The 26,673-nt window shown below is 49.4% G+C and overlaps 12 protein-coding genes across 12 annotated transcripts; 7 read left to right on the top strand and 5 right to left on the bottom strand.

Moving 5' to 3' along the window:
• Positions 1–29: 29 nt before the first annotated feature.
• M438DRAFT_273276 (uncharacterized protein) lies at positions 30–3,276 on the top strand (the record flags this gene model as incomplete). Its single annotated transcript, XM_029900621.1, has 2 exons — positions 30–53; positions 118–3,276. 2 exons carry the CDS (start codon positions 30–32, stop codon positions 3,274–3,276), a joined length of 3,183 nt encoding a protein of 1,060 aa, XP_029760617.1.
• A 1,253-nt stretch (positions 3,277–4,529) lies between these two features.
• On the top strand, positions 4,530–5,445 carry M438DRAFT_296828 (riboflavin kinase; the record flags this gene model as incomplete). The annotated part of the gene is made up of 2 exons (XM_029901919.1): positions 4,530–4,646; positions 4,748–5,445. The coding sequence occupies 2 exons, from the start codon at positions 4,530–4,532 to the stop codon at positions 5,153–5,155; spliced, it is 525 nt and encodes a 174-aa protein (XP_029760616.1). The 3' UTR covers positions 5,156–5,445.
• Positions 5,446–5,457: 12 nt separating this feature from the next.
• On the bottom strand, positions 5,458–6,137 carry M438DRAFT_374538 (uncharacterized protein; the record flags this gene model as incomplete). The annotated part of the gene is made up of 2 exons (XM_029908509.1): positions 5,458–5,904; positions 5,955–6,137. The coding sequence occupies 2 exons, from the start codon at positions 6,135–6,137 to the stop codon at positions 5,458–5,460; spliced, it is 630 nt and encodes a 209-aa protein (XP_029760615.1).
• Positions 6,138–6,684: 547 nt separating this feature from the next.
• Positions 6,685–9,332, top strand: M438DRAFT_335209 (putative mannosidase; the record flags this gene model as incomplete). Its single annotated transcript, XM_029903785.1, has 3 exons — positions 6,685–6,892; positions 6,941–7,049; positions 7,229–9,332. 3 exons carry the CDS (start codon positions 6,685–6,687, stop codon positions 9,330–9,332), a joined length of 2,421 nt encoding a protein of 806 aa, XP_029760614.1.
• Positions 9,333–9,601: 269 nt separating this feature from the next.
• On the bottom strand, positions 9,602–11,344 carry M438DRAFT_335208 (uncharacterized protein; the record flags this gene model as incomplete). Its single annotated transcript, XM_029903784.1, has 2 exons — positions 9,602–10,960; positions 11,015–11,344. 2 exons carry the CDS (start codon positions 11,342–11,344, stop codon positions 9,602–9,604), a joined length of 1,689 nt encoding a protein of 562 aa, XP_029760613.1.
• On the top strand, positions 11,156–14,165 carry M438DRAFT_213293 (uncharacterized protein). Its single transcript, XM_029899428.1, has 3 exons — positions 11,156–11,846; positions 11,897–12,647; positions 12,704–14,165. The coding sequence occupies exons 1-3, from the start codon at positions 11,450–11,452 to the stop codon at positions 13,782–13,784; spliced, it is 2,229 nt and encodes a 742-aa protein (XP_029760612.1). The 5' UTR covers positions 11,156–11,449; the 3' UTR covers positions 13,785–14,165.
• A 1,365-nt stretch (positions 14,166–15,530) lies between these two features.
• Positions 15,531–16,310, bottom strand: M438DRAFT_335206 (uncharacterized protein; the record flags this gene model as incomplete). Its single annotated transcript, XM_029903783.1, has 2 exons — positions 15,531–16,230; positions 16,300–16,310. 2 exons carry the CDS (start codon positions 16,308–16,310, stop codon positions 15,531–15,533), a joined length of 711 nt encoding a protein of 236 aa, XP_029760611.1.
• Positions 16,311–16,881: 571 nt separating this feature from the next.
• Positions 16,882–17,662, bottom strand: M438DRAFT_365329 (uncharacterized protein; the record flags this gene model as incomplete). The annotated part of the gene is made up of 2 exons (XM_029907783.1): positions 16,882–17,593; positions 17,652–17,662. 2 exons carry the CDS (start codon positions 17,660–17,662, stop codon positions 16,882–16,884), a joined length of 723 nt encoding a protein of 240 aa, XP_029760610.1.
• A 728-nt stretch (positions 17,663–18,390) lies between these two features.
• M438DRAFT_335204 (uncharacterized protein) lies at positions 18,391–19,212 on the top strand (the record flags this gene model as incomplete). The annotated part of the gene is made up of 1 exon (XM_029903782.1): positions 18,391–19,212. The coding sequence occupies one exon, from the start codon at positions 18,391–18,393 to the stop codon at positions 19,210–19,212; it is 822 nt and encodes a 273-aa protein (XP_029760609.1).
• Positions 19,213–19,744: 532 nt separating this feature from the next.
• Positions 19,745–21,970, top strand: M438DRAFT_296821 (MFS general substrate transporter). The gene is made up of 6 exons (XM_029901918.1): positions 19,745–20,352; positions 20,402–20,604; positions 20,654–20,901; positions 20,954–21,125; positions 21,177–21,265; positions 21,314–21,970. The coding sequence occupies exons 1-6, from the start codon at positions 20,112–20,114 to the stop codon at positions 21,870–21,872; spliced, it is 1,512 nt and encodes a 503-aa protein (XP_029760608.1). The 5' UTR covers positions 19,745–20,111; the 3' UTR covers positions 21,873–21,970.
• A 24-nt stretch (positions 21,971–21,994) lies between these two features.
• Positions 21,995–23,700, bottom strand: M438DRAFT_318800 (NAD(P)-binding protein). Its single transcript, XM_029902811.1, has 2 exons — positions 22,991–23,700; positions 21,995–22,940 (listed from the first exon to the last, which is right to left on the bottom strand). The coding sequence occupies exons 1-2, from the start codon at positions 23,586–23,588 to the stop codon at positions 22,132–22,134; spliced, it is 1,407 nt and encodes a 468-aa protein (XP_029760607.1). The 5' UTR covers positions 23,589–23,700; the 3' UTR covers positions 21,995–22,131.
• A 1,118-nt stretch (positions 23,701–24,818) lies between these two features.
• On the top strand, positions 24,819–26,260 carry M438DRAFT_318798 (glycoside hydrolase family 5 protein; the record flags this gene model as incomplete). Its single annotated transcript, XM_029902810.1, has 2 exons — positions 24,819–25,180; positions 25,234–26,260. The coding sequence occupies 2 exons, from the start codon at positions 24,819–24,821 to the stop codon at positions 26,258–26,260; spliced, it is 1,389 nt and encodes a 462-aa protein (XP_029760606.1).
• Between the last annotated feature and the right edge of the window lie 413 nt (positions 26,261–26,673).

Here is a 26,673-nt window from a genome sequence, read left to right as displayed (position 1 = left end):
TTGGTGCTACCTCACAACCGCCACACAGCATGGCCGAATCAGACGCAGACAAGGTATCTCAAATCGCACCGTCGCAAAGCACCCATTTGCCTATGCGAATCTTTCTAACCAGAACAGATCCGCAACAAGCGCCTTGCCAAACTCGGAGGTGGCTCAGGACCATCATCGCCAGCGCCATCATCTTCTAGTGTCGAGCCTCCGCCAGCCTCACCTTCGCCTGCATCACAGGCACAAGACAAGTCAGCAGGTGAGCCTGCGGGCAACCCTTTCGCCCAACTTGGTGTCAAGAACGAGAACAAGCCGCCAACCAAGATCAACATCACACCTTCTGCTGCTCAGAAGCGCCCCAGCGAAGACTCGCCGCTCCCGAGATCACGTCCGCAAGCCTCAGAATCGCTCGAGATATGGGAGGATCGTCAACTCAGTCAGATCTTCCGTCTGTCGCTCAAGCCCGAAGTCGTCCGAGACGGATCATCGCAGCCTCTATACTATATCGAGAGTGTGCGAGGAGATCTGATCGAACAGAATGAGCCCCTCCAGCTCAAGACGAGCCTGCTGGACCAGGCCCTGCCTGAAGCCGCTGGCCTGCTGAATAACATTACACCGCTGGACTATCTCCTGGCATGCTGGAAGCGCATCTCCAAGGCTTGTCGAAACATGAGGAGTACAGACACCGAGAATCCTAGATTCAAGGTCTTGATGGAGGCCAGACGGCTTTGTATGAGCTACTGCATCTTTGCAATCACCATGCCCGAGATGTTCGGTTTTGAGACGCCACCCGAGAATGCTCTAGCCAAGCACCTGCTCGCTGAACCTCAAAGCGACTCGGGCATCGATCACGACTTCCTCAACGAAGCTGTCTCGCGTTTCGAAGAGGACGAGTCAATCAAGGATGCCTTGATCGGCGCTGTGGAGCAACTCAGCAGACAGCTGGCCGTAATGTCTATGAACGACATCGAATACAAATACTACTTGACCGCCCTGCGAAACTTGATTCGCTACCCAAAAATCGTAGAGGCCATCACACAGTCACCCGCTTTCTTGCCTGCCGGAGTTGCAGCACAGGACATCGAGATGGTTACCATTCTGGGTCCCTTCTTCCGTCTCTCGCCGCTTCAGAACGGCGTTGCGCAAAGCTTCTTCACCACTCCTAGGTCAAAAGACAGAGCATACATCGTCAATGCCCAACGTTCCCTCCGCATGACACTCAACACGCATCAAGAAGAGCTATTTGACCTTGCTAACATGATCGTCAAATCTGGAAAAGAGCCTCGCGAGAGGCTGCTAGATTGGTTTGCTCACTGCATGAACACCAACCACAAGCGCCGTGCTATGAGAGTAGACGAGAAGACAACTTCATCGGATGGCTTCATGATCAACATCACAAACTGTCTTGATCGACTTTGTGATCCCTTCATGGACGCTACCTTCAGCAAGATCGACCGCATTGATGTCAATTATCTGAGAAGAAACCCTAGGGTTGACATCTCGGACGAGACCAAAATGAATGCCGACCAAAAGACCTCCGATGCCTTCTACGAACAGAAGGTCGAAGGTACCAACAACTTCATCTCTGAGATCTTCTTCCTCACGGTGGCTGCTCATCACTACGGTCCAGAGGCAGCCAGCACTAGAATGGAACAGCTGCAGAAGCAAGTAAAGCATATGGAGAAGGAGCTTGAGAGGTTCGAAGCGGACAGGCATAAGTACGCCCACGATGCTAGATATGCCACTCGCTTCGAGCAACACCTACAGAAGTTCAGAAACGATCTTGACAGGATGCACAGCACGATCCATGCGACGACTGGTGTTCTACTTGATGAAGTCTCTCAAGCAAGATCAATGCAGTTCATGAGATACGTGATCGTCTGGCTTCTCGGTTTGGCATCGGGACAGAAACTTCCTAAGGAGAAGTTGCGCCTACCCCTGCCTCAAGAGCAACCAGAGGTATTCAAGTGCCTTCCTGAATACTTCCTTGAGGATGTAGTGGATAACTTCAAGTTTATCACACGCAATATTCCTCACATCATCACTTCCACTCAATGCGAAGAGCTCGCAACCGTATGCATCACCTTCTTGCGTAACACCAACTACATCAAGAACCCTTATATGAAGGCTGGATTGGTCACCATTCTCTTCCACGGCGTGTGGCCTTTCGGAAGCAATTCAAAGGGTGTTCTTGGTGACCTCCTCAACGGTTCAGAATTCTGTCAAAAGCATCTATTGCATGCACTCATGCAATTTTACATCGAGTGTGAAAGCACCGGAACGCATACAGCTTTCTACGACAAGTTCAACATCAGATACGAAATTTTCCAAGTCTTCAAGAGTGTCTGGGGAAATGTTGTTTACAGAGAGAGTCTTGGAAAAGAGGCAGAAGTCAACACCGAGTTCTTCATTCGCTTCGTCAACCTCTTGCTCAACGACGTGACATATGTGCTAGATGAGGTATTTGGCTCTTTCACCAAGATTCATGATTTGCAAGAAGAACTCAAGGCTCCCGGAGCCGATAACATGGAGCAGGAATTACGACAAGAAAAGGAAGAAGCTCTATCTGAGCAGCAAGGCCGAGCCAAATCTTACATGGGCTTGACCAAGGAAACTGTGGCCATGCTCACGCTATTCACAGACGCTCTGGCTGGCGCTTTCACCATGCCAGAGATTGTACAACGTCTCGCAGACATGCTTGATTACAACCTCGAAACAATGGTGGGACCAAGAAGACGCAATCTCAAGGTCGAACAACCCGAGCAATACGGTTTCAAGCCTCGTGAATTGTTATCGGATTTGGTTGATGTTTATCTCAACCTTTCAGGCCGCGAAAACTTCCGTCAAGCGATTGCACGTGATGGTCGTTCTTACAAACCTTCAAACTTCGCACAGGCAGTGCAGCTCATGGAGAACTTTGCTCTCAAGTCTCCTGAGCAGATCAAGCAGTTCATCGCTTTGACCGACGCTGTTGCAATCGTGCACGCCCAGGAGATCATGGCCGAAGAGGATCTTGGCGAGATTCCGGATGAGCTTCTTGATCCTATCATGGGCTCGTTGATGGAAGACCCTGTGCTGTTACCAAGCAGTAGACAGATTGTCGACCGCAGCACCATCCGCTCGCATTTGCTCTCTGATGCCACCGATCCTTTCAATCGTGTTCCTCTGGCTATCGAGGATGTTGTGCCAGCTGAAGAAAAGAAGAAGGAGATTATGGAGTTTGTTGAGATGAAGAGAAAGGAGAAGGCTGCAACTACTTCTGGAGACCCGATGGATACCAGTGCGTGATCGACAGGTCGTTAATATAAGCGGTACAGGTAGACATTGCTGTATCAATCAAGTCTTTTCCATTTCATCTTTGCTCATGCCAAACCATCCAATCTCTATCATCTTTGACAAGGACACGTCGCGGTAAATTTCGCTGTCGAAATGGTCAACTATTGAGCAAGTTCTTTACTAAGCCGACCACTGAGTCATACGCTCTCCTCTAAGTATATAGATCACCTCCCTCCCTCGTCCCCCTTCCCTCTCTTTTTTCCATACACACACACTCGTCTTCGGATTTGAGTTGTCCAATCTTTTGAACCCACCTGAGGTGGTTTGCGAGTCCGCTGCAGCGTTCTCCTGACCCTTCTAACCCACCCACTTGCCCTTTCCCTTCTCACCGGCAAGAGTCCCGCACACTCATGGCGTCAAACATAATGAGCGCTCTTTAGTAATCGACTCCGCCAAAACATCCTTTCCCTTCTTTCATCTTCGGGCCGTAATAGAATCATGTTGTCGTTCCCTCAGCGACTGGTTCGAAAGGGACCCTTTTTCCCTTTTCCTTTTGATGGTGGCGCCTCTTTTTTTTTTTTCATTGGTGTTCTGGCTTTTTTTTTGTGAGCTGGGCGCTGGAGAAGAGATTCGTGTTGTTGGTGGTGTTGTGGTATTATTGCTTGTTGCTGTGGCTTGTTGGCGTTGTTGCTGTTTATGTCCGAGGTATGAGTATGATCCTGTTACTTTTGGTATGGTAACGAAGCGGTTGTGATTAGCAGTAACCCTAGTTGTCGTCCTCGAAATTGTCACATAATCGTAGTCGTAGCAGTCAAAACCTCACCGTTCTTCGCATCTTTGAGCAATGATGCTAGTGCCTCGATTGCTTGAGCACAGAACCCATCTTGCACTTGTCTCTTCGTCGAGGAATACTGCCTCTCAAAGCAGATTGCGTGGTCTTGACTAGAGTGATGTGCATTCTGGTAGGATAGGTTTGGCACGTCAATAGTAGGCAGAGCGAAATTTGGCAGTGTGTCTTGCATCCATCCTGACGAACTAGACATGACTGTTTCACTGAAAAGGTTTGGAAGATGTTTCGCACTCACACAAACAGCAGGATAGGAAAGAGCGACTGAAGTGGTGGTCAAATGAACGAGCCTCATCCCCAAACGCCGCAAAGTCCGGACGCAACCGTCACCATCAAAAGTCATCAAGGTCAGGCAACAATCACGCAACTCACAAGTTTTCCCGACCGAAACACACCAAAAAGTTCTCAAAACGGCAACATGCGTCCAGAAGGTCCTCGCGATACTGTTGTCGGTCCTGACAGTGGTCCCACGCCACCATTCCCGTTGAAGTTGAATGGCGAAGTCGTCAAAGGTTTCGGCCGTGGCAGTAAAGAGGTATGATAATTCGATCTTACCAAGTTTCCGACACCATAAACAAATCGCACAAAGTGAATGACGAGAAGAGGAAATTCCAATACTGATCATTCCCCCTCCAGCTCGGCATCCCAACCGCCAACATCCCCATCTCAGGCCTCACGGTAGGCGGCCACCAAGACATCGAATCAGGCGTCTACTACGGCTACGCCTCCCTCTCCTCCACCAACAAAGTGTACCCCCAAGTAATGTCCATCGGCTGGAACCCCTTTTACAAAAACTCCGTCCGCTCCGTCGAAGTCCACGTATTGAACAAATTCGAAAAGGATTTCTACGGCAGTCATATGAATTTGGTCATTTTGGGATTCATCAGGCCCGAGTATGATTATGTTAGCAAGGAGAGTTTGATTGAGGATATTGAGGTTGATGTCGAGGTTGCGAGGAGGAGTTTGGAGAGGGAGGGGTATGCGAAGTTTAAGGAGGATCCGTATTTGTTGGAGTTTGAGGGTAAGAGTGGTGTTGCTAGTTGAAGAGGTGTTGATGGATGAAGGTAATGTAATGTTGATACGGCAATACACATAGAGGACGGAATTGAGAAGGAAGCAAATGTTACAGCTCGATAATACTTCTACAGTTTGATCTTGTTCGAGCGACAAAGCAGCCCTTTGCTTGACCATTACAGCCATGCCAGCCCGGTTATGCAATTCTCCTTGAAGAATCCACCCTTACAAGCCATGTATCCAGTCCCCATGAATGGTATGCCAGCCAGCGCCACGCTAAAAACACAAATGAAGCCATGAAGAAACACAATTATCCCGTCCCACGAGCCTGCCTAGCTCAGATCCATTTCATCGTCTGCAGGATGAGGATGTTGATGCTGTTGCTGCTCAGACCCAGGAGCAGCGCCACCAGTCTCATCTATCATGTCCATGAAGATGCTGTCGTACTCATCATCATCGCTGCCAAAAGCCGAAGAGCGATCGTCATGCGCGTCTTGATTTTCGGACTGCTGGTTTCGACGATTCTCATCCTCTTGCATCAATGCCACCAAAGCTTCCAACTCTTCATTCTCTTGCTGCAAGATTGCGTCTGCTTCTTGGTCTAGCGGGTAGTCTGACTGCGATCGTGGATCCCAGGCCATCTGGTTGTTGTATGTGGGTAAGTCGTACTCTGACGAGTCTTCTTCGGCGTCTGGTAAATCGGGGTATAGTGGTGGCGCGGATCGTACTTGTTCGGCTTCCCATCGTCGCTTCTCTTTGAGATAGTCGAGTCTCGCCATCTTTGAAGAGTCAGTACCAGCATTGGATGATGTAGGAGTAAGGTGCGTACATCGTCTATTCTCGAGTCCCACTTATTGTCGTCGCGAGACTGGCGGACCTTGCGTAGGAACATGTCCCTTCGGCGTTCCCTCAATGCATCTGAGCGTGGTACCGGAGCCGTCTTCACCGGTCGAGATGAGAATGGTACATGTGATTGCTGGTTCAAGGCTTGCTGAGGTGTTGAGGTTGTCATTGATGTGTCGAAGGACCAGAAGGAAGATGATGAGGCTTGAACATTTGCGCGTCGAGGAGAGAGTGGCGACGGCACACTAGGAAGGAATTTGTGCGGTTGTGATGAGGTGGATCCGAAATTAGATGTCGCCAGCATGTTTGATGTGTTTTTGTCTCCTTTGTCGTCCCGAAATATCGCTTTTGGGCGCAGAGAAAGTGCTCCTTCCACGTCCCTGCCAATAGTACTGGAAGACGCGGCGGGTTCGCGATTGTCGGACTTTACGTGACGATGCCGAGGGTCAAGGTCTTGGCACATTTGCTCGTCTTGCTGAGACTTGCTCCACCTCTTTGGTTTTTTCCGGCTTCCCATTTGACTCTCACCAAAACGTCGATCGCAACCATGCATGCTACCGTAGCACTGTGCTCGCTCGCGCGCTTCTCTGCTTCCATCAACTGCGAGCGGGGTCGCCGTGGCAGGATCCACGGCGCTGGAGTATGAATAGCCGCCAGTGGCTTCTTCGATTGAAGCATTGAAATCGCATCCCGCTTTTCACTCGATGGCAGACAAGATGGCGTTTCTTTGGTTAGCATGTGGTTTGCTTGCCCTTCCATTTGACTATGCTCTGGCTCAAGATGGCGATATACTACGCTATGTAGATTCACTGATTGGAACAGGCCTTGGAGGTATGGCTAAACCACAGGAGAAGTTGGGCAACACCCGCTCCTATATTGACAATCGAGCAGGTCATGTCTTTGCTGGCGCTACTCTGCCTTTTGGTATGTTTTCCACATCGACTCTAAACACCATTGACTAATTCCTCATAGGCATGGCCAAAGCTGTCGCAGACGTCAATGGTGAAAACCAAGGTGGTTATGCGAGCGACTACAGTAACATCACAGGCTTCAGTCATATGCATGACAGCGGGACCGGAGGGTAAGTCATACCAGTTTTCCTTTATCACCTTCACATGATGAGCACTCTTTATATTATGTCATCAACCCATCGATGCCCCTTGAGACCAATTTGAGTTTTGTCTGATTTTCATTCTTGTTACACTCTCACTTTCATAACAAGTTATTCAGAGCATACCTCTAACGCTCTCTGCGATATAGATCACCCTCGCTGGGGAACTTCCCTCTCGTCGCACACCCCGGATGTCACAACGACGATGTGAACGAATGCAAGTTCACATCGGTGGATAGAGCCACTCCGCAGGTCAACGGCTCCGTTCTGGCGGAACCAGGATACTTCACCATTACTCTCGAGAACGCAGTCCGCGCCGAAATGACTGTGACGAACCACACCGCCCTGTATCGCTTCTCATTTCCGGAAGGCCTCGCAGACATGCCGTTGAGCCCGTTGATCCTAGCGGATCTCATCGACCTTCCCAAGTCGAGAAGCAATGCATCGGTCTCTGTGGATCCAAATTCTGGAAGAATAGTTGGCAGTGGAGCGTTCAGCCCTAGCTTTGGTATCGGAACATATGACCTACATTTCTGTACCGACTTCTTTGGCGCAAGCATTCGTGACACTGGCGTCTTCATGAACAACAGAGCTGGTAGCCAACCCAAGAATCTGAGTGTCGTAACCGATGGAGTAAACAATTCCCCCGAAATATTGCCAGCTGGAGCTTGGGTGCGTTTCAAGGCACCAGAGAACAACGCAACACAAATCTCTGCTCGTGTGGGATTGAGCTTCATGAGCACTGCACAAGCATGCTCGAATGCCGAGCTAGAGATCCCCGATTTCGACTTCGAGAGTACCCGTTCCGCCGCCCGACAGGCATGGACAGACAAAATGAGTGTTATTTCTGTCACGCCCGGTAGTGTCAGCGACGAGTTTCAGACCATCTTCTGGAGTGGGCTCTATCGTGCTTCCATCAGTCCGCAAGACTATACGGGCGAAAACCCCTTATGGAACAGCACAGAGCCTTACTATGACTCCTTTTATTGTATCTGGGACTCATACCGCAGTATCCATCCTTTGATCACACTCTTCGATCCAGAGTCTCAGGCACTGATGATCAGGAGCTTGTTGGACATATATCGACACGAGGGAAAGCTTCCTGACTGCCGCATGTCATTGTGTAAAGGGTTCACTCAAGGTGGCTCCAACGCCGACGTCGTCCTTGCTGACGCATACGTTAAGAACATGACTCAAGGCATCGACTGGGCGCTTGCATACGAGGCTGTTTTGTCAGACGCTGAAGACGAGCCCTTAAACTGGGCAGTCGAAGGTCGGGGTGGCCTTGCGAGTTGGAAGTCACTTGGATATGTTCCTGCCGATGACTTCGACCCGCACGGTGTAGGGCCTTTCACTCGAAGTATCTCTCGTACTGTCGAGTACGCATATAACGACTTCTGTATTGCCGAAATGGCACGTGGTCTTGGTCACGCGGCAGACTATGAGAAGTATGTTGCGCGTTCTGAAAATTGGAGAAATCTCTACAAGGAAGATCAGAACTCCACCATCAATGGAACAGAAACTGGCTTTACTGGCTTCTTGCAGCCAAAGTTCATGAATGGTACTTGGGGTCAGCAGGATCCCATCTTCTGCTCTCCTCTTCTCAACTTCACGTCCTGCTATCTCAATCCTGACGGTCATGAGACTTATGAAGGGTCATCGTGGCTTTACACAACATACGTTCCTCAGGACATGGCATCTCTGATCACCACTCTCGACGGACCAGATTCATTCGTCAGACGTCTCGACTATCTCCACGAAAGCGCTCTACTCTACATCGGCGATGAGCAAGGCTTCCTCCCAGTATACCAATACCACTATGCCGGCAGACCAGGCAAGAGCGCCGCACGAGCACACACCTACATACCATCCCAATTCAACACAAGCGTCAACGGTATACCCGGCAACGATGACAGCGGCGCCATGGGCTCTTTCATCGTCTTAGCTATGATGGGTCTCTTCCCCAACCCGGGTCAAAATGTCTATCTCATTACACCTCCATTCTTCCCTGAAATCAGCATTACGAACAAGATTTCTGGCAACAAAGCAACGATCCGAAATGTCAACTTCGATGCGGAGTATACGAATGTTTATATCCAGAGTGTTACGCTGAATGGGGTGGCTTATACGAAGAATCGGATTGGACATGAGTTTTTCGTTGACGGAGGTGTGCTCGAGTTGACTCTGGGGCCTGAGGAAAGTGCTTGGGGTACGAGATATGAGGATCTGCCTCCCAGCCTTTCCACAGGTTGATTCTCCGTAAATCCAGGAGCACGTGAGTAGAATCAGAACTTGTGTTTAGTCTGCCAACCTCTTTCAGAACAGCAACTAAGGACACGTCATTCTTTGTGTTCATAAGCCTTTACCAAAGCGAGCATGTAGGGATTTCATTCTATGCACGCAAAACCCAGAAGCCATCTTGTAGGGAAAGAGATGGGGGAGAGAACTCGTATTTTTGGAGCACTTTCACTATAGCACGGCTACGAAAGGAAGATAGATGCATACCTTCTCGTTATTCTCATTCATCTGGGCATAGCCGAGAAAGTGGCTTGAACAGGCGCAACTACCTCGTTGTAGAACTCTTGACGGAATGTCCCCTCTCCGAAATTCATCAGCACGTCTCTGCCATAGAATTCAAACCTTAAGCATAGGCGACAAGCATTGCCATAAAAGTCTCCCGCGTCCAGGAAGACCCGGTCAAGCGAGTTGTTCGCCACCTTATAGTCTTCAATGATGCTATTGCTGTTGGTCGTGGCATTCATTGTCTTACCGAGCTCGTCAAGCGAGCTATCCAAGCACAGTTCAATCAGCAAGACTCCCAATGCAAAGACTGCCTCGTTGCGTATCAACTTGCTCTGGAAACGCCGTGCGTTTTTCGCTTTGTTGACCATGGTGGAGACACACGGACTTGCAGCATGTATGTTGTGATCGGCCGCATTTCGATCCAAGAAGAAGTACAATCCGGTTTTGTCCCACGTATCAGTGAGCCAGGGCGTATCATAAAGTAACAGAGTTGCCCAAGCGGCTGCTGCTGCGATCTCGAAACGCTTCTTTCGGCTTAGCCCCAGAAAAGTCACAGATCTCTTTGGGGACATCAAAGAATCCAGAGTAACCATCTCGGTTGGCGCTATATGAGGCGTTGTTACTGGTGTGATATGCACTCGCTTTTTTTCACCAGGCACAAGCAAGAAACCGAGATCGCCGCAGTTTTTGTCTAGTCCTTGCAAGAACTGGCACAAGGATTTGATCTCGCTCGAGCGTGGTGCTGACGAAGCGGTTGTGATGGTCGCTGAAGGTGAGACCTTGAGTACCTGCGGCTGGTTCTTGGAAAGTAAACCTTTGAGGAATGTCGGTGCTTGTTGAGTTATTGTGCTCTGGGTGGCATTCCCAGACCGTAAACCAAGGACTTGAACCGCTTTTGTCTGATGTGTGTCGACATACTGACCTTCGATATACGTCTGTATCTTTCGCCACTCTAGGCCGTTCGTCATGGCCAACCCTTTAGAGTGATTCGTGAGGGCCAAAGATATCCCAAACTTCGGAAAACTTTCTGGGGGGTTGTATTGCCAGCTTAGGTCCAAAGACGTTGGATGTTGGTCCGAACAGGAACAATGCCAACAGGCATCAAGTGTGTCCTTGATGGCACAAGCATGCTGGCGCACGGTATCAAATCTCCGCAGGTTGAATTGAGCTCGTACAGCCTGGACCATAGGGGACGACTGTCCTCTGACGATTTCTGGTCTCCTCAGGCATCTACTGAGCTGGTTGTTTCGCTCCTGTAGTTGGCCTATCAACTTCTCTGTTTCCCCTGATGTGACGGCTGCTTTTATCCTCCGCCACTCATGCCTCATCCGAGCAAGTTGCTCTTTCGACCATTTGGGCTGCACTTCTATTAGCATCAACACCTTTCCAGGACTGCAGGGCGGGTTGAATACCCTTCCAAGGCTGTCGAGACAAAGCTCTTCCATCAAATTATTGACTGTGACTTCCATTCTTCCAATTTCTCGCATGAACAAGCCGTGCTTTCCTGGATAAAGTTCTTGCAGTCGAGCCTCAAGTTCGTCATAATTCGGCTCGTGCAAGCCTATCTCATCGAAGGTTGCGTACAATTGCTCTTGCTGAATCAACACAGCATCCTTGGTCCTGAGAAGCAGATCATCGTACTTGCGATATTTGCGCCCCCACTCGAGAGCTTCACGATAGCTTTGCATCGCAAGAACGATGAGAGGAATACCTCCAAGCACTAGGCCGGCGACTTCGGCCATTGTTTTTCGACGAAATACAGATGCACTTCGGTGAAACGATCTGCCTCATCGATCTCAGTATTAATACATCGTTTTCCCGTGTCCTTGCCCCGCACGAGGCTGAGGATGCTGCATGATGATCACCTCAGCACGCCGCCGCCACCAAATCCTGATAAGAACGCGCGCTTTAACAACTCAAGATCGGTCGCAGTTCTCTCCTCCCAAAATTGCGACTCAGAAATCATGTCTATATCATCAATTTTCAAAGACGCTCGGGAGAAGCATTGGGAACTTGTCCTGAGCCTTGAAGGGAAGAGTGGTTCCTTACTCCTACCAATCCTTCACGACCGCAACTTATGCATCAAGGACGAGTATGGTAGACTAAGCATCTGGGGTGAACAGACTGGGGCAGTCCTTCCGGCAAGGGCGAGGCATTCTCTCGACGAACAGCTTCGTGACAACGAGAAAATAAGAAACATCACGCTCAGATCCATAACGCGGCTGACAAGCCATATCCAAAAAGGTCCGGTGGAATAGCTCTTGAGCTACGATGTAAGCTGACACTGGGTGAAGGGATTGCACAGATAAGAGCCTTTCCAGCTCGATCGAACAGAAAGGTAGGACAAACGATTCAGGCCGATGAAAATGAAGACTATGACCCGTCTTCGTCAGACGAAAGTTATTCTATACAAAATTCTGATCTCGACCGCCCGACCTTCGATCTTCACAAGAGCTGTCAATTTGTATCGGACGACATCCAATCTCTTTACCGTATTTCTACCCTTCTAAAGCGTCCCCACGGTGTCAACAATCTGCCGAGGCCAAAAAACACAAACATTTACTCTGATGCTACGCTGAAGGAGGCCGAAGAAGATGCTTACTGGATGACGTATAAAATGCGTGAGTGGAGGCGACTACAAGCCACCGTCGATGGAAGGAGAGCCGTGATCTCAACAGATGATCTGATAGATATCGATTTTCTGTGCCAACGACTAAAATCGGCCAATATGCTTCGACGTAATCAGCTCAAGTATTGGAACGAGAATCCTGACATCCTCGAGCCACCAGAGGAGATATCAGAACCTGCACTGGGGCTAAGAACGCCTTACGCCCACAGTCCACCAGTCGCTGGTACGCTCTCTTCGGACGGTGCTATCTCTGCGTTGGTCGAAGCCGGGGATGAACACACTTACGTGGTTGGAACACCGAATGCGACCAGAGTCCCAAATGTGCCAGAGTGCTCGAAAACAGATCCTGCTTTCAAATGCCCTCTTTGCTATCTCACGCTCAATTCGGATAGCATGCAAAACAGAGCCGCCTGGAGGTAGGTCAATCCCTTTTACTCGCTCTTGCGCTGCTCCAAAATCTGACGAAATGCAGGAAACACGTCCTACATGATCTTCGGCCATATGTCTGCAGTTTCAAAATATGTCCGGATTCTGGAAGATTGTTTGCCACAAGAGATGACTGGATATACCACGAACAACAAATGCATCGTCGGAAATGGGTCTGTCCCGATGAGTGCGCCCACAGTTTGTATTCGAAATCGGCCATGATTGAACATGTTATAGACACTCACTCTCACAATCTCCATGAAGATCAGATATCGGTTTATGTGGATATGTGTGAGACAGAGATCCATGTCACCGAACGGGACCGATGTCTTATCTGCTTGAAGGAGATGCCGTTATTCCAATTGCAACGTCATCTTGCCAGACATATGGTAGAGATCGCGCTGTTTGTCTTGCCCTCACCGACCGAGGGTGTGGCAGATGGAATCATGACAGATTCGGATACTGAAATATCGGAAAAGACTACACAGCTAGATCTTTTCGAGAGAGAAGAACAGCCAGACACACTGTCAAGCCTCGAAGAGGGATACCTTTATCCTGAGCCATCTACTGGCAAGCTTCCGCAGCTTGCCCCAAAACCGAACTGCAACAGCACGCCTGTTTCGGGAATCAGGAAGTCACTCGAGGACGACAAGTCCATGGTCAGATCTTTCCAAGATCGGGGTTTTAATTATACAGAGTTCCTTGTTTTCCCCACACCTCCTGCAGCTCGACGCCTTGACTATACGCCAGATCTCGTCCTGTGGTACAGAAGCCTGCAAGCTGAGGCAGATTCTACCTCTGTGGACCCAAAGCTTGTCAGCCTGATCACCGAGCAAGTCGTTGCTAAGCTCGAAAGGTCTGGCACTCGCCAAGGTCGACCGGAACAGCGGACTGCGTCTTCTGTCCCTACAGAGCCCGGAAGATGGCCTGCAGAAACAGACATACCACCTCAAGATCTTTCCACAGTCCCTCCAAAGATAATCGCTCGGATCAGAGAAGAAATCGGAAATGCCATCAGAAAAGACAAAGAGTCATGGCACAACCCAACCAAGATCACGTGGTCGAGGTCAGGCCTGCAGCACGAACGAGAACTTCCATCCGAGCGTGAGACTCTCCAAGCACAGTAATTATTGTCCGAACTGGATGCCGGAGAATTTGACAAGTACGATCACACGTCGCGACCTCTGCCACCTACTAAACACAAGCTGTGGTCGAACTAATGAGGATCGCGAGCGGTGCCAGAACTGCTATGACCTCGACTCCCCTTGCACGTATGGACGCACTTCTAAGCGTAAAGACGATTGGCAATCTACATCTCCGACCGTAGAGTTCAACGTCGATAAGCTTCTGAAATACCCAAGGAGAGATGACGGTGTGACTCGAGAGGACAAGCAAGCCCTAACCCCCGCGTGGCGTAGACAAAACGTGTATGTTTTCAAGTCGTCGTCTCTTTATTTGAATTCCCCGCTGACATGTGATGGTGACCATAGTCAACGAGCGTTCCATGATAGCAAACGTCAACGGGTGTGAGACCTAGAAGATCAATTGGCATCGCTAGAAATGTGAATCGAATCTTTGGGATTGTACAATGGAACGCTAAAACATGACCAGGAACAAGTGCAAAGCGCAATCACTTCACTATCAGTCCTTGATTCGCGCGCAGCAGAGCCTGAAATCGAAGAGCTTGTTCGCGAACTAAACTTCACACGGTATCAACGAGATGGGACAGAAGCCGAAGAGATAAACTCCTATGAGGCTTCAAGCAAGCAGGCGGGGAATGAAAGCCTCTAAGATCACAAATTATCAGGGCACCAGGCATGAGATTGAGGCGCTAGAGGGAGAGCATCAAGAATATCATCCTGAGCAGATAAAGGCACAGGAGACGTAAGATGAAGAGACAGGGATATCGGAAGGAGCTTGAACACACGATTTCCGGTCCTCAATCGTCTCTCTCAGCTCGTTATGCTCATTTTGCTTTTCGGTACCTTCAGTTTTGCTTTGAGCCAAAACAACACCATCGAGCAAATCTATGGCAGCTCTTCATAATATACTGTACATGCATGATAAGGCTGAATATGCCAAAAGCAGTATTCGAATAGGGTGCCAGTGTTGTCAATCAGCTTTTATGTTCAAGGAGACCCTCGCTCCATGAGTATTGTGCAACTCCTGCCATTGTCGTCGTTAACGTACAAAAACATGTTGTCTTGATGATGATGATGCGGGTACGTCTTTCGAGTGCGCTTTGAGGTTTGTGAGAAGAATGAGTCGATATCCAATATTACGACCAAGTGGATGTCGACCCTCTTCTTGGTTCTGAGAATACTTCAGACTGATTCCTCACGAGACAGCTGTAGACTTTACAGACATGACTCTGGTGTTTCGCTTTACGAATGCTTAGATGGTTGCGAACAAAGTGCCAACCAGAGGCGTCACCCGAAAAGGATCAAGTGCGTTCCACATGATGAGTGGCTCCAGAAGTCACTTAAGAACATAAAGTTAATTTCTTGTCGAGGAAAGACCAAACAACATGCCCTGAAAAATCGCCCCTGACGAAAACATCTGGAAGGCCCACTTAGCCCTTGAGTTTGAGGAAGTGACAACTTTGAGAAGTTGAGATATCAGGGAAGGAGTAATAGACATTGAAAACTCTGCATCGTAGTTGACTATATTAGTGGACGTGTGGATTGATATCGCGTGATTGGAAATTATTAAAGTGGTTCAGAGATGGGATTTTCTTATTGAGGACTTGAGGATATCTTCAGAAGAGAAGCCTCATCGATGAGTAGAATGCTATGATACAGTGGATGAGGCTTCTCGGAGAACTTTGTCGAGAAGCAGAATTGATAGAATAGTCGTCCGCCTCACTATTCATCTTAATCCCAATTCCATGGAATCTGAATGTACTTCTTACCATTGAATTTGTGGATGCTGTGACCTTTGTTGATGGTCTCGATGCATTCTGCTTGTGTGAGAGGTCCATCCGGCCCGTGTACATGGTAGTGACAGATGGAATGTAGACAGCTGTCAAGGTCGCTGAGCGTCGTGCGATAGTCCCTCTGATCGACAAGGACTGATTTTGGCAGATCTGATGTCTTGAGATCATCTTCAGTCGCGAAGCCATCCCTAAATTCTAGACAGATACTGTCAAGGATTAGGCGATGCAGCTCGCTGGAAGTCAATATTTCGTCGAATATCCAGTTGATCCTGGCTTTGGCGACGCGATGGTTGACCCAGAACGAAGCAAGAGCCGTGATAGTGTCGTTGGCAAGATTGATGATGCCACGTTTGTCCGCGAAGAGGTAGAGCTTGAGCAGGTGAGTTTCTCGGGTAGCTGAGGTTGCAGGTTGCAGCACAATCTCTGACTCGTAGAGCCAGACTGCGAAGATGTGGAAGATAGCAGGATCTTCATCATCCAGAGTGACTTTTTGACTTGTCGTTTCGGCGAAACCGTTGTTGAGCGCGGCTTCGAAGTAGGTAGATGAGTCGCAGAGCAGTTTCTTGTGCATGCTGAAGGTTTGAGTGTTTCCTAGGGGGCCCACGATGATTTGGGCAGTCGGACCTCCAAGAGCTTCACTGAGAAGACACGATCAGTACAATATTGAGATGAGATCAGTGTGATCATGTGTTGCTTGCGTCACTTACAAGAGTGCCATTCCTGGAAGTTGCCCAAGCAGCAGTGTGGCGGGAGAGAGAACTTGGAGAAAAACGTGTCGAAGAATGGGCCAAAGAGTTGTGACCACTCCGATGTGTTGTGCGCAGTAAAGTGCAAGAAGCTGGTGGTCCAACTTCAATCTGCTATGCGTGTGTGTGATAGTGATGGGCCAGTGATAAGACTGGCGAAGAAGTTTGAAAGTGATTGTCAACGATGAGTGAAAGAGATTGTCGGCGTATGTGAGGACGGTAAAGAATCGATGGCTGGTAAACACCTTCACATTTGTCGCGAAGCTTGTCCTCTATGCGTGAAAATGTTGTGAGAGTGAAGTGGATGGAGATTCAACTCTCTGAATGCTTGTGAGATTACATGACTTGAGGCCAAGTGAGAGGAGCGTATGGAGTAACGCAGTACATAGTCCCAGCAAATTGGCAACAACTAAGCCTATTGAGGCAGATATGCGCTTTGTTTGAGACATGCCTCAGTTTTGTATCTAGAACTGAATGAAAATTGATGCTGATTTGGTTCCCATCCGACCCTCCCCATTTTTCATGTGCTGATTTCCATCGGATCTACCACTCCCAATCAATCTGCTTCGACGGACCGTCGTAATGACTGAAGACGTTACGGCCAGCTTCAACTTCCTCGATGCAAGCGTCCTCCTCAGTCTTGTCATCGTGCACGTGGTAGTGACAGATGGATTTGAAACAGCCGTAGAAACCCTGAAAGCTGGCTGGAAACATGTTTTCTTTCTTGAAAAGGTCCACCAACACCACTTTAGGGTGATCAACGAAATTCTGCCAGAAGCCATCATCATTGTCTTTGTCCGATGCTCTTAACTCCAATATCATGCTGTCCAAAGTCATTTGGTAGAGAGTACAGCTTGATGAGAGTTGAGGGAGGTATTCTGTGGTAACACCCATGCTAATGTTTTGATCACACCAAAAGGAGGATAGCTTGGTGACCACATCATTTGGGAGACCTATGATACCTCGCTTGTCTGCGAAAATATAGACCTGGAACATGTGGCTTTCGAAGCAGGCAAGTTGTTCCACGTTCTGACAGATCTCATGTTCAAAGAGCCAGGCAGCGTAGGTGCGGAAGACCTCAGGAGATTCATCATCTAGAGAAATCGACTGGGTCGCAGTCTCGGAGAACCCATTGTTGAGAGCGGCTTTGAAGTAGGTAGACGAGTTGCAAAGTAGCACTTTGGGAAGGTTGAACACAACGGCCGCATCTCCAGTGCCAACCGTGATCTCGGCGAAGGGTCCGGTAAGGCTTGATCTATGGAAAGTAGATAGTCAGCACACATGTGTGGTGAACAAAGGCGGCTCACACATACCGGACTGACATAGCGTGCGGCGAGATGTGAGATTGAGATTTCTGGGTAGGAGTAATTGTGCTGCGCTGTGGAAAGCAGAAGTTCTCGTGTATCTTTGTTCAAGTCGGACTTGGATATTTGCACTGGCATTGAGTGTCAGCTTGTAGTTTACGGTGCAGCGAGATATTTCTTCCACAACGCACAGTGTTGTCGACCCTGGCACGGCAACCGTCGAACGTCGGAAAGATGTGCCTGCTGTGTCTGTGTGTCCTATAATGGACTTGAACGGTGTTGAGAAGATGAAGTAAGAATGGATGCGCCAATCTGAGACTTCGAGGTGAGAGCTTGAAGTGAAATCAATTGGCGTCTGTCTCCACCAGCGTCTTGGCCCTTGTGCAATGGATATGAGATGTTTTTCTTTATGAAGTCTCGCCTCACTTGTGTGTTCCTGAATGAGACCGAGAAATGTCTTTCAATTGTGTTTGCCCGTGGCAAAGCCTGGAGTGAGCACCGGAAGGAACGAGTCAAACAGCTGGCCTACCTCAGTTGGAAATTCGTTGCCAACATCAACACCGACATCAACAACGTTCTGAAGCACTCCAATCTTCTCGTGGATAGCCAGAGGTTTGATTGCGCATGTAGTCGCAAGTTACTATCATCACTGTGACTAGTTTGATGGTCCAAGCTTGTACGCTGATATCTCGAGAACAAAAGCTCCATCGACGCCCATATGCTACACATACGATCCTCAAATTTCAAGATGTCTACTTCCCTGGGAGCACGTCATCCAGTCCATGAGCAACCTCCCACCAAGCGCAAGAGAAGCGACGATGAAGAAAGCTCCACACCGAAGAAAAAGGCACCAACCAAGGTGCCATCAACGCGAAAGTCCAGGACAGCGAGCGAATCCGAGAGACTTTACAAAGATAGCACCAAAGCCATCGAGAGAGGAATCCAAGCTCTTGACAAAAGAGTTAAAAGTCTCAAATGGCTCGATATGAACGACTGCATTCTGGCCCTTACAATCGACAACTACGCAGCAGCTGCTACCGAGCATCTGCCGAATGTGTTCGAGCTGAAAGGCATGGATAACGGAATCGCACTTGCATTCGACCTGACGATGGCTATCGCTGATATATCGTACAAAGACCTCGAAATGTCAGGATGGGGCGATGCTGAAGCATCCTATGAGGAGTTAGACGGAGTTTTGCTGAGCCTCATCCCGAGTCGTGAGAAGCCAACAACCAGTCTGGCAAGTCTGCCTGAAGTGCCACTTCGATGGACGCCCGATGGTGTTGATCCCAGTCCTTCTGGAACCGGACGACCCGGCACCTTGCATCAAGGCTGGACCTACGCCCGGAAAATGAAGCGGGAGAAGGACAGACGCGAGGCGAGGAGGGACAGGAGAGAGACAACACAGAATTGGGTGTCTATTGCTCTTTCTGAGTTGAAGGAAGACAGAGACTACCTGGACGCCTACGGGATAGAAGGCTACTTCCCAAAGAGCATCGCAGCTCTGGAAGGCATCCTCGCCGAACAGTCCTCCCCTGAAGCAGCGTCTCCATCAGGGGGTAGCGCTTGAGCTACATTGTCCCTCCGTAGCTTAGAAGCCCCAATGTTGACTGCCAGTGCCTACTCTTCTGATCCCACATCCTCGAACTCTTCTTCGTTGTCCCCAAGCTCTTTCATGTCCAACTGGGATAGGTCCGTCAAGGTAGATGCCTATGAAGGTGAATCGATTTGGCCATCGTATGCTCGCCGTTGATAAGGAAGGGTGAGGTCGCCTTAGTGACGGTATCAACCATGCCGCTATGGTTGCCGGACAATCACGGTCATGTCATGGAGAAAGCGCCCACAGCCCATATGCGCTCCACGAAAGCAACCATGTTGTTACATAAAATATTGCTGCTGTCCAAACGGCTGTCGGAAAACGAGTGCGATCTTTCCTCACGGATGTCCAAAGTCGAAGTCGCTTGCTTATCCCCCGCAGAGACTAGTCCCGAAACGAACATCTCCTCCGCTCTTATCTGGGGCTCCGATTGGTTGCGGAGGCCAAGCGATATCTGCCATTTAGGCAAAACTGTTGCCTCATGCATCTTGTGTCCCGCCGGCCCCGGCGGTGCCTGTGATAGTGTCTCCTATCTCGCACCCCGACGCTTGTACCTTCCTCAGCGTGTTGGATTCAAGACTGCCGCTTCTGCCCGCTCAAAATTGCAGGAAGGTCCAAGGTGAAAACGGCGATCCTTCACCCACTGTTTGGCATGACTTTGGCATATTCTGGGGCAAACAGTGGTCCTCGTGGCAGTTGAGTTCAGGGCCACTGCTGATAGTATGCACAGGTCAAAGCGATGACTATCATTCCGGGGTAACCTGTTGCTTCCTTATATCTGTATAAATGCCCGTACGAATATCCAATTGAGTCTCCACTTCTCAGTCCGTATATTCTCTCTATACTCGTGGTAGTCACAGCACATCTTCAACATGGCATCGTTTGCTGCTGCTCCTCCAAACACACACGCAGGTGGAGACGATGAAGCCCTCCGAACACATGGAACGATACCGATGAATGACACAACCGTCTACGCCGATGAAAGAGTCAACATGGAAGAATACAAGAACGCTGTTCCCTGGTGGAAGCGGGTGTACCAAGACAGTTTCACACAGATGATGCTCCTGTCTATGCAAAGTTTCTGCGGTCCGGCCATGGCAGATGCCATTGCTGGTAAGTGGTCTTCAATATCAGTCTGGAACGTGTGACTGATCATCAACAGGTCTCGGTGGTGGTGGTCTTGCCTCAGCCCAAACAAATAACATCGCCAATGCAATTAACTACGTTATGCTAGCCTTGGTCTGCTTCCTTGGTGGTCCTCTTGTGAACAAGCTGGGAGTAAAATGGTCGTTGGTCATCGGAGCCATGTCGTTCCCAATCCAAGGTTCATCATACTACTGCAACAGCAAGTTTGGAAACCAATGGGTCAGTACCAATCTTGGTCACCCTGGAACACAGCACTGACATCAAGTAGTATATCATCTTCGGTGGCTTCGTCTCTGGTATTGGCACGGGATGCTGGTATGTTGCTGAATCTGGAACCATCATGAGTCTTGCTCCTTCAGGTGCTCGTGGCAAGTATCTTGCCTTCTGGATCGTGGCTCGTAACCTCGGTCAACTGGTCGGCGGTGCTATCAACTTGTCGAAGAACCATCTTAAGGGTGCTGACGCTGGCGTCACCCCTGACACATATATTGCTTTCCTGATCATCGAATGTCTTGCGTGAGTACATCTGCTCACTTGAGTCGCGAGACCATGACGCTAACAGCCATAGACTGCCGTTCGCTCTCATGATTTCTCCTCTCGAGAGAGTCGTCCGATCAGATGGTACACGTATTCTAGTCTCTGAGAGGATTGGAACCAAGCAGGAGTTCAAACTCATCAAGACTACCATGACTTCCAGCTTAATCGTGCTCTCTGCCTTCTGGGCCATGTGGAGTTTCTTCGTACGTGTTCCTTACGTCCCTATGAGAAACATATGCTGACATCTTTTATAGTACTCCGGCACTTGGAGCACCTATCTCGGAATCTACTTCTCTGTGCGTGCTCGCGCTCTGTCATCCCTGATCTCACCATTTTTCTGCATGTAAGTAACCCCCATTTCTACCTCATCACCATGTACTGACCTTCATAGTGTCGGATGCTTCGGTCTCGGCTTCATCCTCGACATGAAATCCCTCAGCCAACGCCAACGCGCCCGCGTCGGCCTCTTCGTCGTCGTAATACTAAACCTCGGCGTCTACATCTGGTCCATCATCATGCAAGTAAGATTCAACGCCAACGACCCCGGTCGCATCGATTGGGACGATTCCCTCTACCCTACCTCTTTCCTGCCCTATTTCTTCGTCCAAACCACTGGACCTTTGTCTCAATCATATATGTACTGGTTACTGTCTTCCTTCGCAACTGATGCCCAAGCGAATGTGCGCAATGGAGCTGCATTCAGATGTCTGGAAGCCATTGGACAGGCTATCAGCTATGGTATGAACACGCAGACGGAAGCTAGTCCTTTGATTGGCTTCTGTGTTAGTTTCGGGCTCATGGCTTTGGCTACGGCGCCGATGATCATGTTGACTAACAAGACGCCGGATCGTATTCCTGCTGATGTTATTCTGGAGGGACAGGAGGCGCTGGATGCCAAGATTGCTGATGAGTCTGAGGTTGTTACTGGAAAGGTGGACCAGAAAATTTAGGTGGATGGACCATCTAGCAGTACTGTTTGGTCTGATAGACTGTGCATGATTAATAAGAGTTGAAATCTGAGATACCTACACAATGCGAGTCGTAACACACAATCGTAACAGCGGAGAACGAGGCTGGCGACAAAGAGTAATGTAGGTTCTTTTGAAGTATGCATCTTCATGAGCGACTCTTCGAATTACGTGAATCTGACTTTTGATTGATCATGTATATTCGTGTTCATTTATTGTGATCGAAACTGTAGTTTCTCTCTTACGAAGCCAGATCGCGGTTGCCTCCGTTTCTGCTCAGATCGTTCTTGCCCGAAGAAGCACCAAAGCCCTCGGCTTCCAGGGCCTCAACTGTTGTCTGGGTGTTTCCAGATCCAGCCTCGCGAGTAATTTCCTTAGGCTTGACTTCCCTGTCAGCAAGAATGCTGCCTTGAGCATCAGCATCAACCTCGGCTTGACTGCCTTGAATTGAGCCACTTGAAGCACCGGTCGATGACCCGCTAGATGAGCCATCCTTGGTAACGTACGACGCCTTCTCGCCGAAGGGCTTGCTGCCATCACCTCTCTGGAACATCTCCTCGATCAACTCATGGCGTCTCAATGCCAACTTCCAGTCGCAGTAGGAATCGCTCTCTCCCTTGGCGTAAGCCTCGTAAAGCCTACCAACGTTTTGTGCTGGGTGCTTGAGATCAGCAAGAGAGTCCGAGGGCAGGTCAATGGTCTCGGCGCTGTCCTTGCTCATATCGTGGAATTGGATCTTGACACCTTCATGGTTGATGTCGAACATTCCGCTGGGGCATGTGACCAAGATCTCACCCTTGTCGCCGTGAATGGTCCACCTGACGCCAGGCTCGCCAGGGAACTGGGCTGCAGAGCGAAGCTCGTAGTTGACGAGGGCGCCTGATTTGAAGCGACCTTGAAGCATAATGTTGTCGGGAGTGTCTTTGTCGATGGTCTCCACCACCTTGCCGTTCTGCTTCAGATCGATGAGGTTCATGCGAGGACGCTCAATTCCCATGACTGAGCTGAAAGCCTCGAGCTCACCGAAAGTCTCGAGCAAGCAGTTGAAGCCTATCACAGTTAGCATGAAAAGCGGCACGGATTGAACATTCTTTTCTTACTGTGCAAGAAGAAGATTGTGGCGGAGTTGCCGCCGGCCTCTCTCACGACGATGTACTTGAATCCAGTAGGGATAGAGTCACCTCCAGCGATACCAAAGTTACCCTTGAGCGATGTGCTCAGAACCCTGCCGAGCTTGCCATCGGCAATCAATCCCTTGATGACCTTGACAACAGGACTAGCCTGGCCTTGGGATCCGAACATGGTTTTTGATCCCTGCTTCTCGGCCAAAGAAACCAACTCTCTAATTTGCTCCATGTTGGAAGCAAGAGGAAGCTCAGTGTAGATGTTCTTGCCAGCTTCGACTGCGGGCTTCAACAGCTCGTAGTGCCTCTCGACACCAACAACGCAGACAATCAAGTCGATGTCCTTGTCATTGGCCAAATCCTGTGCGGAGTCATAGGCTTTAACCTCGCCAGGGAGCTTGTAATGCTCGATAGACTTCCTTGCGCTCTCGACAGATGAGTTACAAAGAGCCTTGATCTCGTAGTGCGCCTTACCCTGCTCGGACAGAAGGTAAGGGAGATGAGCAGCGCTGGCCCAGCTTGTGCCCTGCGAGTTGGTGGAAAGACCGATGAGACCGATACGGATTGGAGACATGATGAAATTGAGATATGATATAGTTGAATGAATACTGGAGGAAAGTGGTTGTTGCTATGTGGTTGAAGTCGAGCGGCTGCTCATGTCGTCATCATACTTTCATGTGGAGCTCTCCAAATCCACCCTTAAAGAGCAAACATATCCTACAAGTCAGATCATCCGTCAGAGTAGTTGAGCGTCTGAGATTGAGCTACTTTGCCAATGCTATCCGCTCATTAATTGGTATGAGACCCTCAAGCGATGTTTGTGTTGACAAGAACACAAGTACTTGTGAGTTTCTCACAATGCTGACTGCCGCGATCACCTCGGCCCGATGACATCCCCCGGATTTGAACAACGGGCAAGGGCGGCGACAGACGTCCCGCCAACTGCTTCTCACCAATTTTTTTTCACAAGACGTCGATGGTCAAGATGAACGTGCTTTCTGCACAGGCGAGGCGCTTACCATCGCGTCATTGAAGATGCCAGTCGATTCATGTGTTCGCAGGAGTGCGGGAGGTCCAAAGCTCTGACGGGCCGTCGGGTTCCTGGATCTTGAAGATAAACTTTTGTCTAGACTCACATTTTTGCACATGCACCAATGGTAGAAGTACCGTACCTTTGGATGTGACTTGAGACAGGACATGCTGCACTCGAATGGCTTGCAGCAGACTGGCGACAGGCAACAAGTCTTTCCTTGAGCGAGCCGATTATATTCGAAAGGGAGAAGCCAGAAGACAACGTCAACACTGACTTGCACCAGCAAACATAATGTCCGGCAGTTTGAAAAGTATCATAGGGCTGTCACTGAGTTCCCCAGAAATGCTTAAATACGAGCGAGCCGAGGGTCGAACACATTTCAGCCGATTCTGGAAGCATTGGCAACGCCTGGCTAAGGACTTCCCACTTTGACATGCTTTTGTAGATTCTTCGCTACCACTCTCTAGATTGTGGCGCTCTCGTCAAAACTCCTTTGTAGCTTCACTGCCCTAAGTCGCATCTTGCATTCGTCCTAAGGGCAGGATATACAGTGGCAATCTGCTTGCCAAGCAGCCTGACATGCTCTTCTGCCCTATGTCAACACCTCGATGTGTCCAAGCATGGTAATGAGATTTGATCTCTAGATCTACATGGTATGATATATATATCGTCCGTTTGTCGTCCATAGTTCCTTCCATCATCTCATCATCTCATCTCACATTCTTTCTCTTTCCATCGGTATATCTTTCTACCAACCACTTTCGCTACAAGATGAGACCTTCTACTCTCCTTCTCGCCGCTTCCGGCTCTGCAGTCCTTGCTGCTCCTACTCCTAGTCTTCTCGGAGACATTTTGAGCTTGACCAACAATGTCATCACCACTGTCACCTCGACCATCACCAACAACTTGGCCCAGCAAGTTGCCCAGCTCGGCTGCACTCTTCAGACCAATGCCAACAAGCATGGTCAGATCATCAGCTCGGTTGCTCTTACCGTCCAGGCCATCGAGGTCGCCGCCAAGAGATTCACTCAGACTTGCAACTGGTCCAAGCCTGGAAAGTCATACATCAATTGGTCTACCTACAAAGCCAACGGTGTTAACCTCGGTGCCTGGTTAGAAATCGAGGAGAACTAGTGAGTAGATTTGAAGCTATAGCTCAATACGACCTCGTGCTGACAACTTTTAGCGATACTGAGTGGTGGGCCGCCAATGTTGGATCTTTCCCCGATGAATGGACCTGGTGTTCCACCGTTGGTTTCTTCGTCTGTGGACCTCTCCTCGAGAAGCGCTATGCTTCGTTCTTCACCACTGCCGACATCGACAAGATGGGTGCTAAGGGTATCAACACTCTCCGTATCCCCACCACCTACGCAGCCTGGACCAAGGTCCCCGGCAGCATGCTCTACTCCGGTAACCAGCAAGCTTACCTTAGAACCTTGACCAACTACGCCATCGACAAGTACAACATGCACGTTATTGTCGGTCTCCACTCCCTGCCCGGTGGTGTTAACACCCTTTCCATTGGTGAAGCCTTCGGACACGACGCCTGGTTCCAGAACGCCACCAACCTCGACTACAGCTTCAAGGCCATTGACTCTATCCTGACCTTCATCAAGACTTCCGGTCGCCAGAACTCTTTCACCATCGCCCCTATCAACGAGGCCAGTGACAACTTCGCCGGGTTCGCCACCCCTGCCGGTCTTACCAACGACGGTGTTAACTGGATCAACACCTACATCAACGGTGTCTTCTCCCGCATCGCCAAGGTTGATAAGAGAATCCCTCTCATGCTTCAGGACTCCTTCTTCAGCGAGCAGTTCTGGTCTCCCTTCTACGCCGCTGGTACCAACCTCGTCATCGACTCTCACATCTACTTCTTCGCCGCCGCTGGTGCCTACTCCCAGTACGTCCCCGCTGCCGTCTGTGGTCAGGCCAAGTACATCGGTCAGGGTGATGGCAAGTTCCCCGTCTTCATTGGCGAGTGGTCCCTCCAGACTCTCTACAACAACACCATCGACAACAGAAAGACTCTTTACGACACTCAGGTCTACGCTTACCAGAAGTACGCTTCCGGTGGTGCTTTCTGGAACGGCAAGATGTTGAACACCAGAGACACTGTTGATGGTGAGGGCAAGCTCCAGGACTACTGGTCATGGGAGGGTCTTTCTGACGCCGGTGTTGTGTCTACCACCTTCAACCAGAGCTACTGCTAGATGTCTAGAAGAGAAAAAAGGAGTCTGAGGATATTTTTTAGGATACCACTTTCGTTTCGAGTTTTGACAGTTAGAAGGTTGAGCACAGAAAACCACACCAATATTGTATATAAATTTATGATCTGATTTCATCGCAACATCACGCTTCCAATATCTTCATCGTATCTCGTCTCTAACGTAACAATTGTGTTTGTTGATCAGGTTTTTGGTAGAGACTGGAATCTCCTCAACGCCGCAGATGTGAATGGTTCCAACTCATTCTCTTATTCATTCACTCGCGCGATTGAAGGGGCATGAAATATCCTTCAACCTTTCACTCATATGTCATATCGGTCTCACTCTCAGCCCGCTCTCACACACAACTCCTACCTCCTGTTCTCCTCTTTCCCCTCTCTTTCCCTCATCTTCTTCTA

Source organism: Aureobasidium pullulans (assembly GCF_000721785.1).
Source record: "Aureobasidium pullulans EXF-150 unplaced genomic scaffold scaffold_9, whole genome shotgun sequence".
In the NCBI taxonomy this organism is placed as follows: Eukaryota; Fungi; Ascomycota; class Dothideomycetes; order Dothideales; family Saccotheciaceae; genus Aureobasidium; species Aureobasidium pullulans.
This window is presented reverse-complemented; position numbering and strand designations above follow the sequence as displayed.

What these genes read in the sequence shown, in the direction of transcription:
- M438DRAFT_213293 (XM_029899428.1), top strand. Translation starts at nt 11,450, where the DNA reads ATGCTGCATGATGATCACCTCAGCACGCCGCCGCCACCAAATCCTGAT. An exon ending in GACAAGCCATATCCAAAAAG is followed by an intron (nt 11,847 to 11,896) that starts GTCCGGTGGAAT and finishes CACTGGGTGAAG; the next exon opens with GGATTGCACAGATAAGAGCC. An exon ending in CAAAACAGAGCCGCCTGGAG is followed by an intron (nt 12,648 to 12,703) that starts GTAGGTCAATCC and finishes GACGAAATGCAG; the next exon opens with GAAACACGTCCTACATGATC.
- M438DRAFT_296821 (XM_029901918.1), top strand. Translation starts at nt 20,112, where the DNA reads ATGGCATCGTTTGCTGCTGCTCCTCCAAACACACACGCAGGTGGAGAC. An exon ending in CATGGCAGATGCCATTGCTG is followed by an intron (nt 20,353 to 20,401) that starts GTAAGTGGTCTT and finishes GATCATCAACAG; the next exon opens with GTCTCGGTGGTGGTGGTCTT. An exon ending in GGGCCATGTGGAGTTTCTTC is followed by an intron (nt 21,126 to 21,176) that starts GTACGTGTTCCT and finishes CATCTTTTATAG; the next exon opens with TACTCCGGCACTTGGAGCAC.
- M438DRAFT_318800 (XM_029902811.1), bottom strand. Translation starts at nt 23,588, where the DNA reads ATGTCTCCAATCCGTATCGGTCTCATCGGTCTTTCCACCAACTCGCAG. An exon ending in CACAATCTTCTTCTTGCACA is followed by an intron (nt 22,941 to 22,990) that starts GTAAGAAAAGAA and finishes TAACTGTGATAG; the next exon opens with GCTTCAACTGCTTGCTCGAG.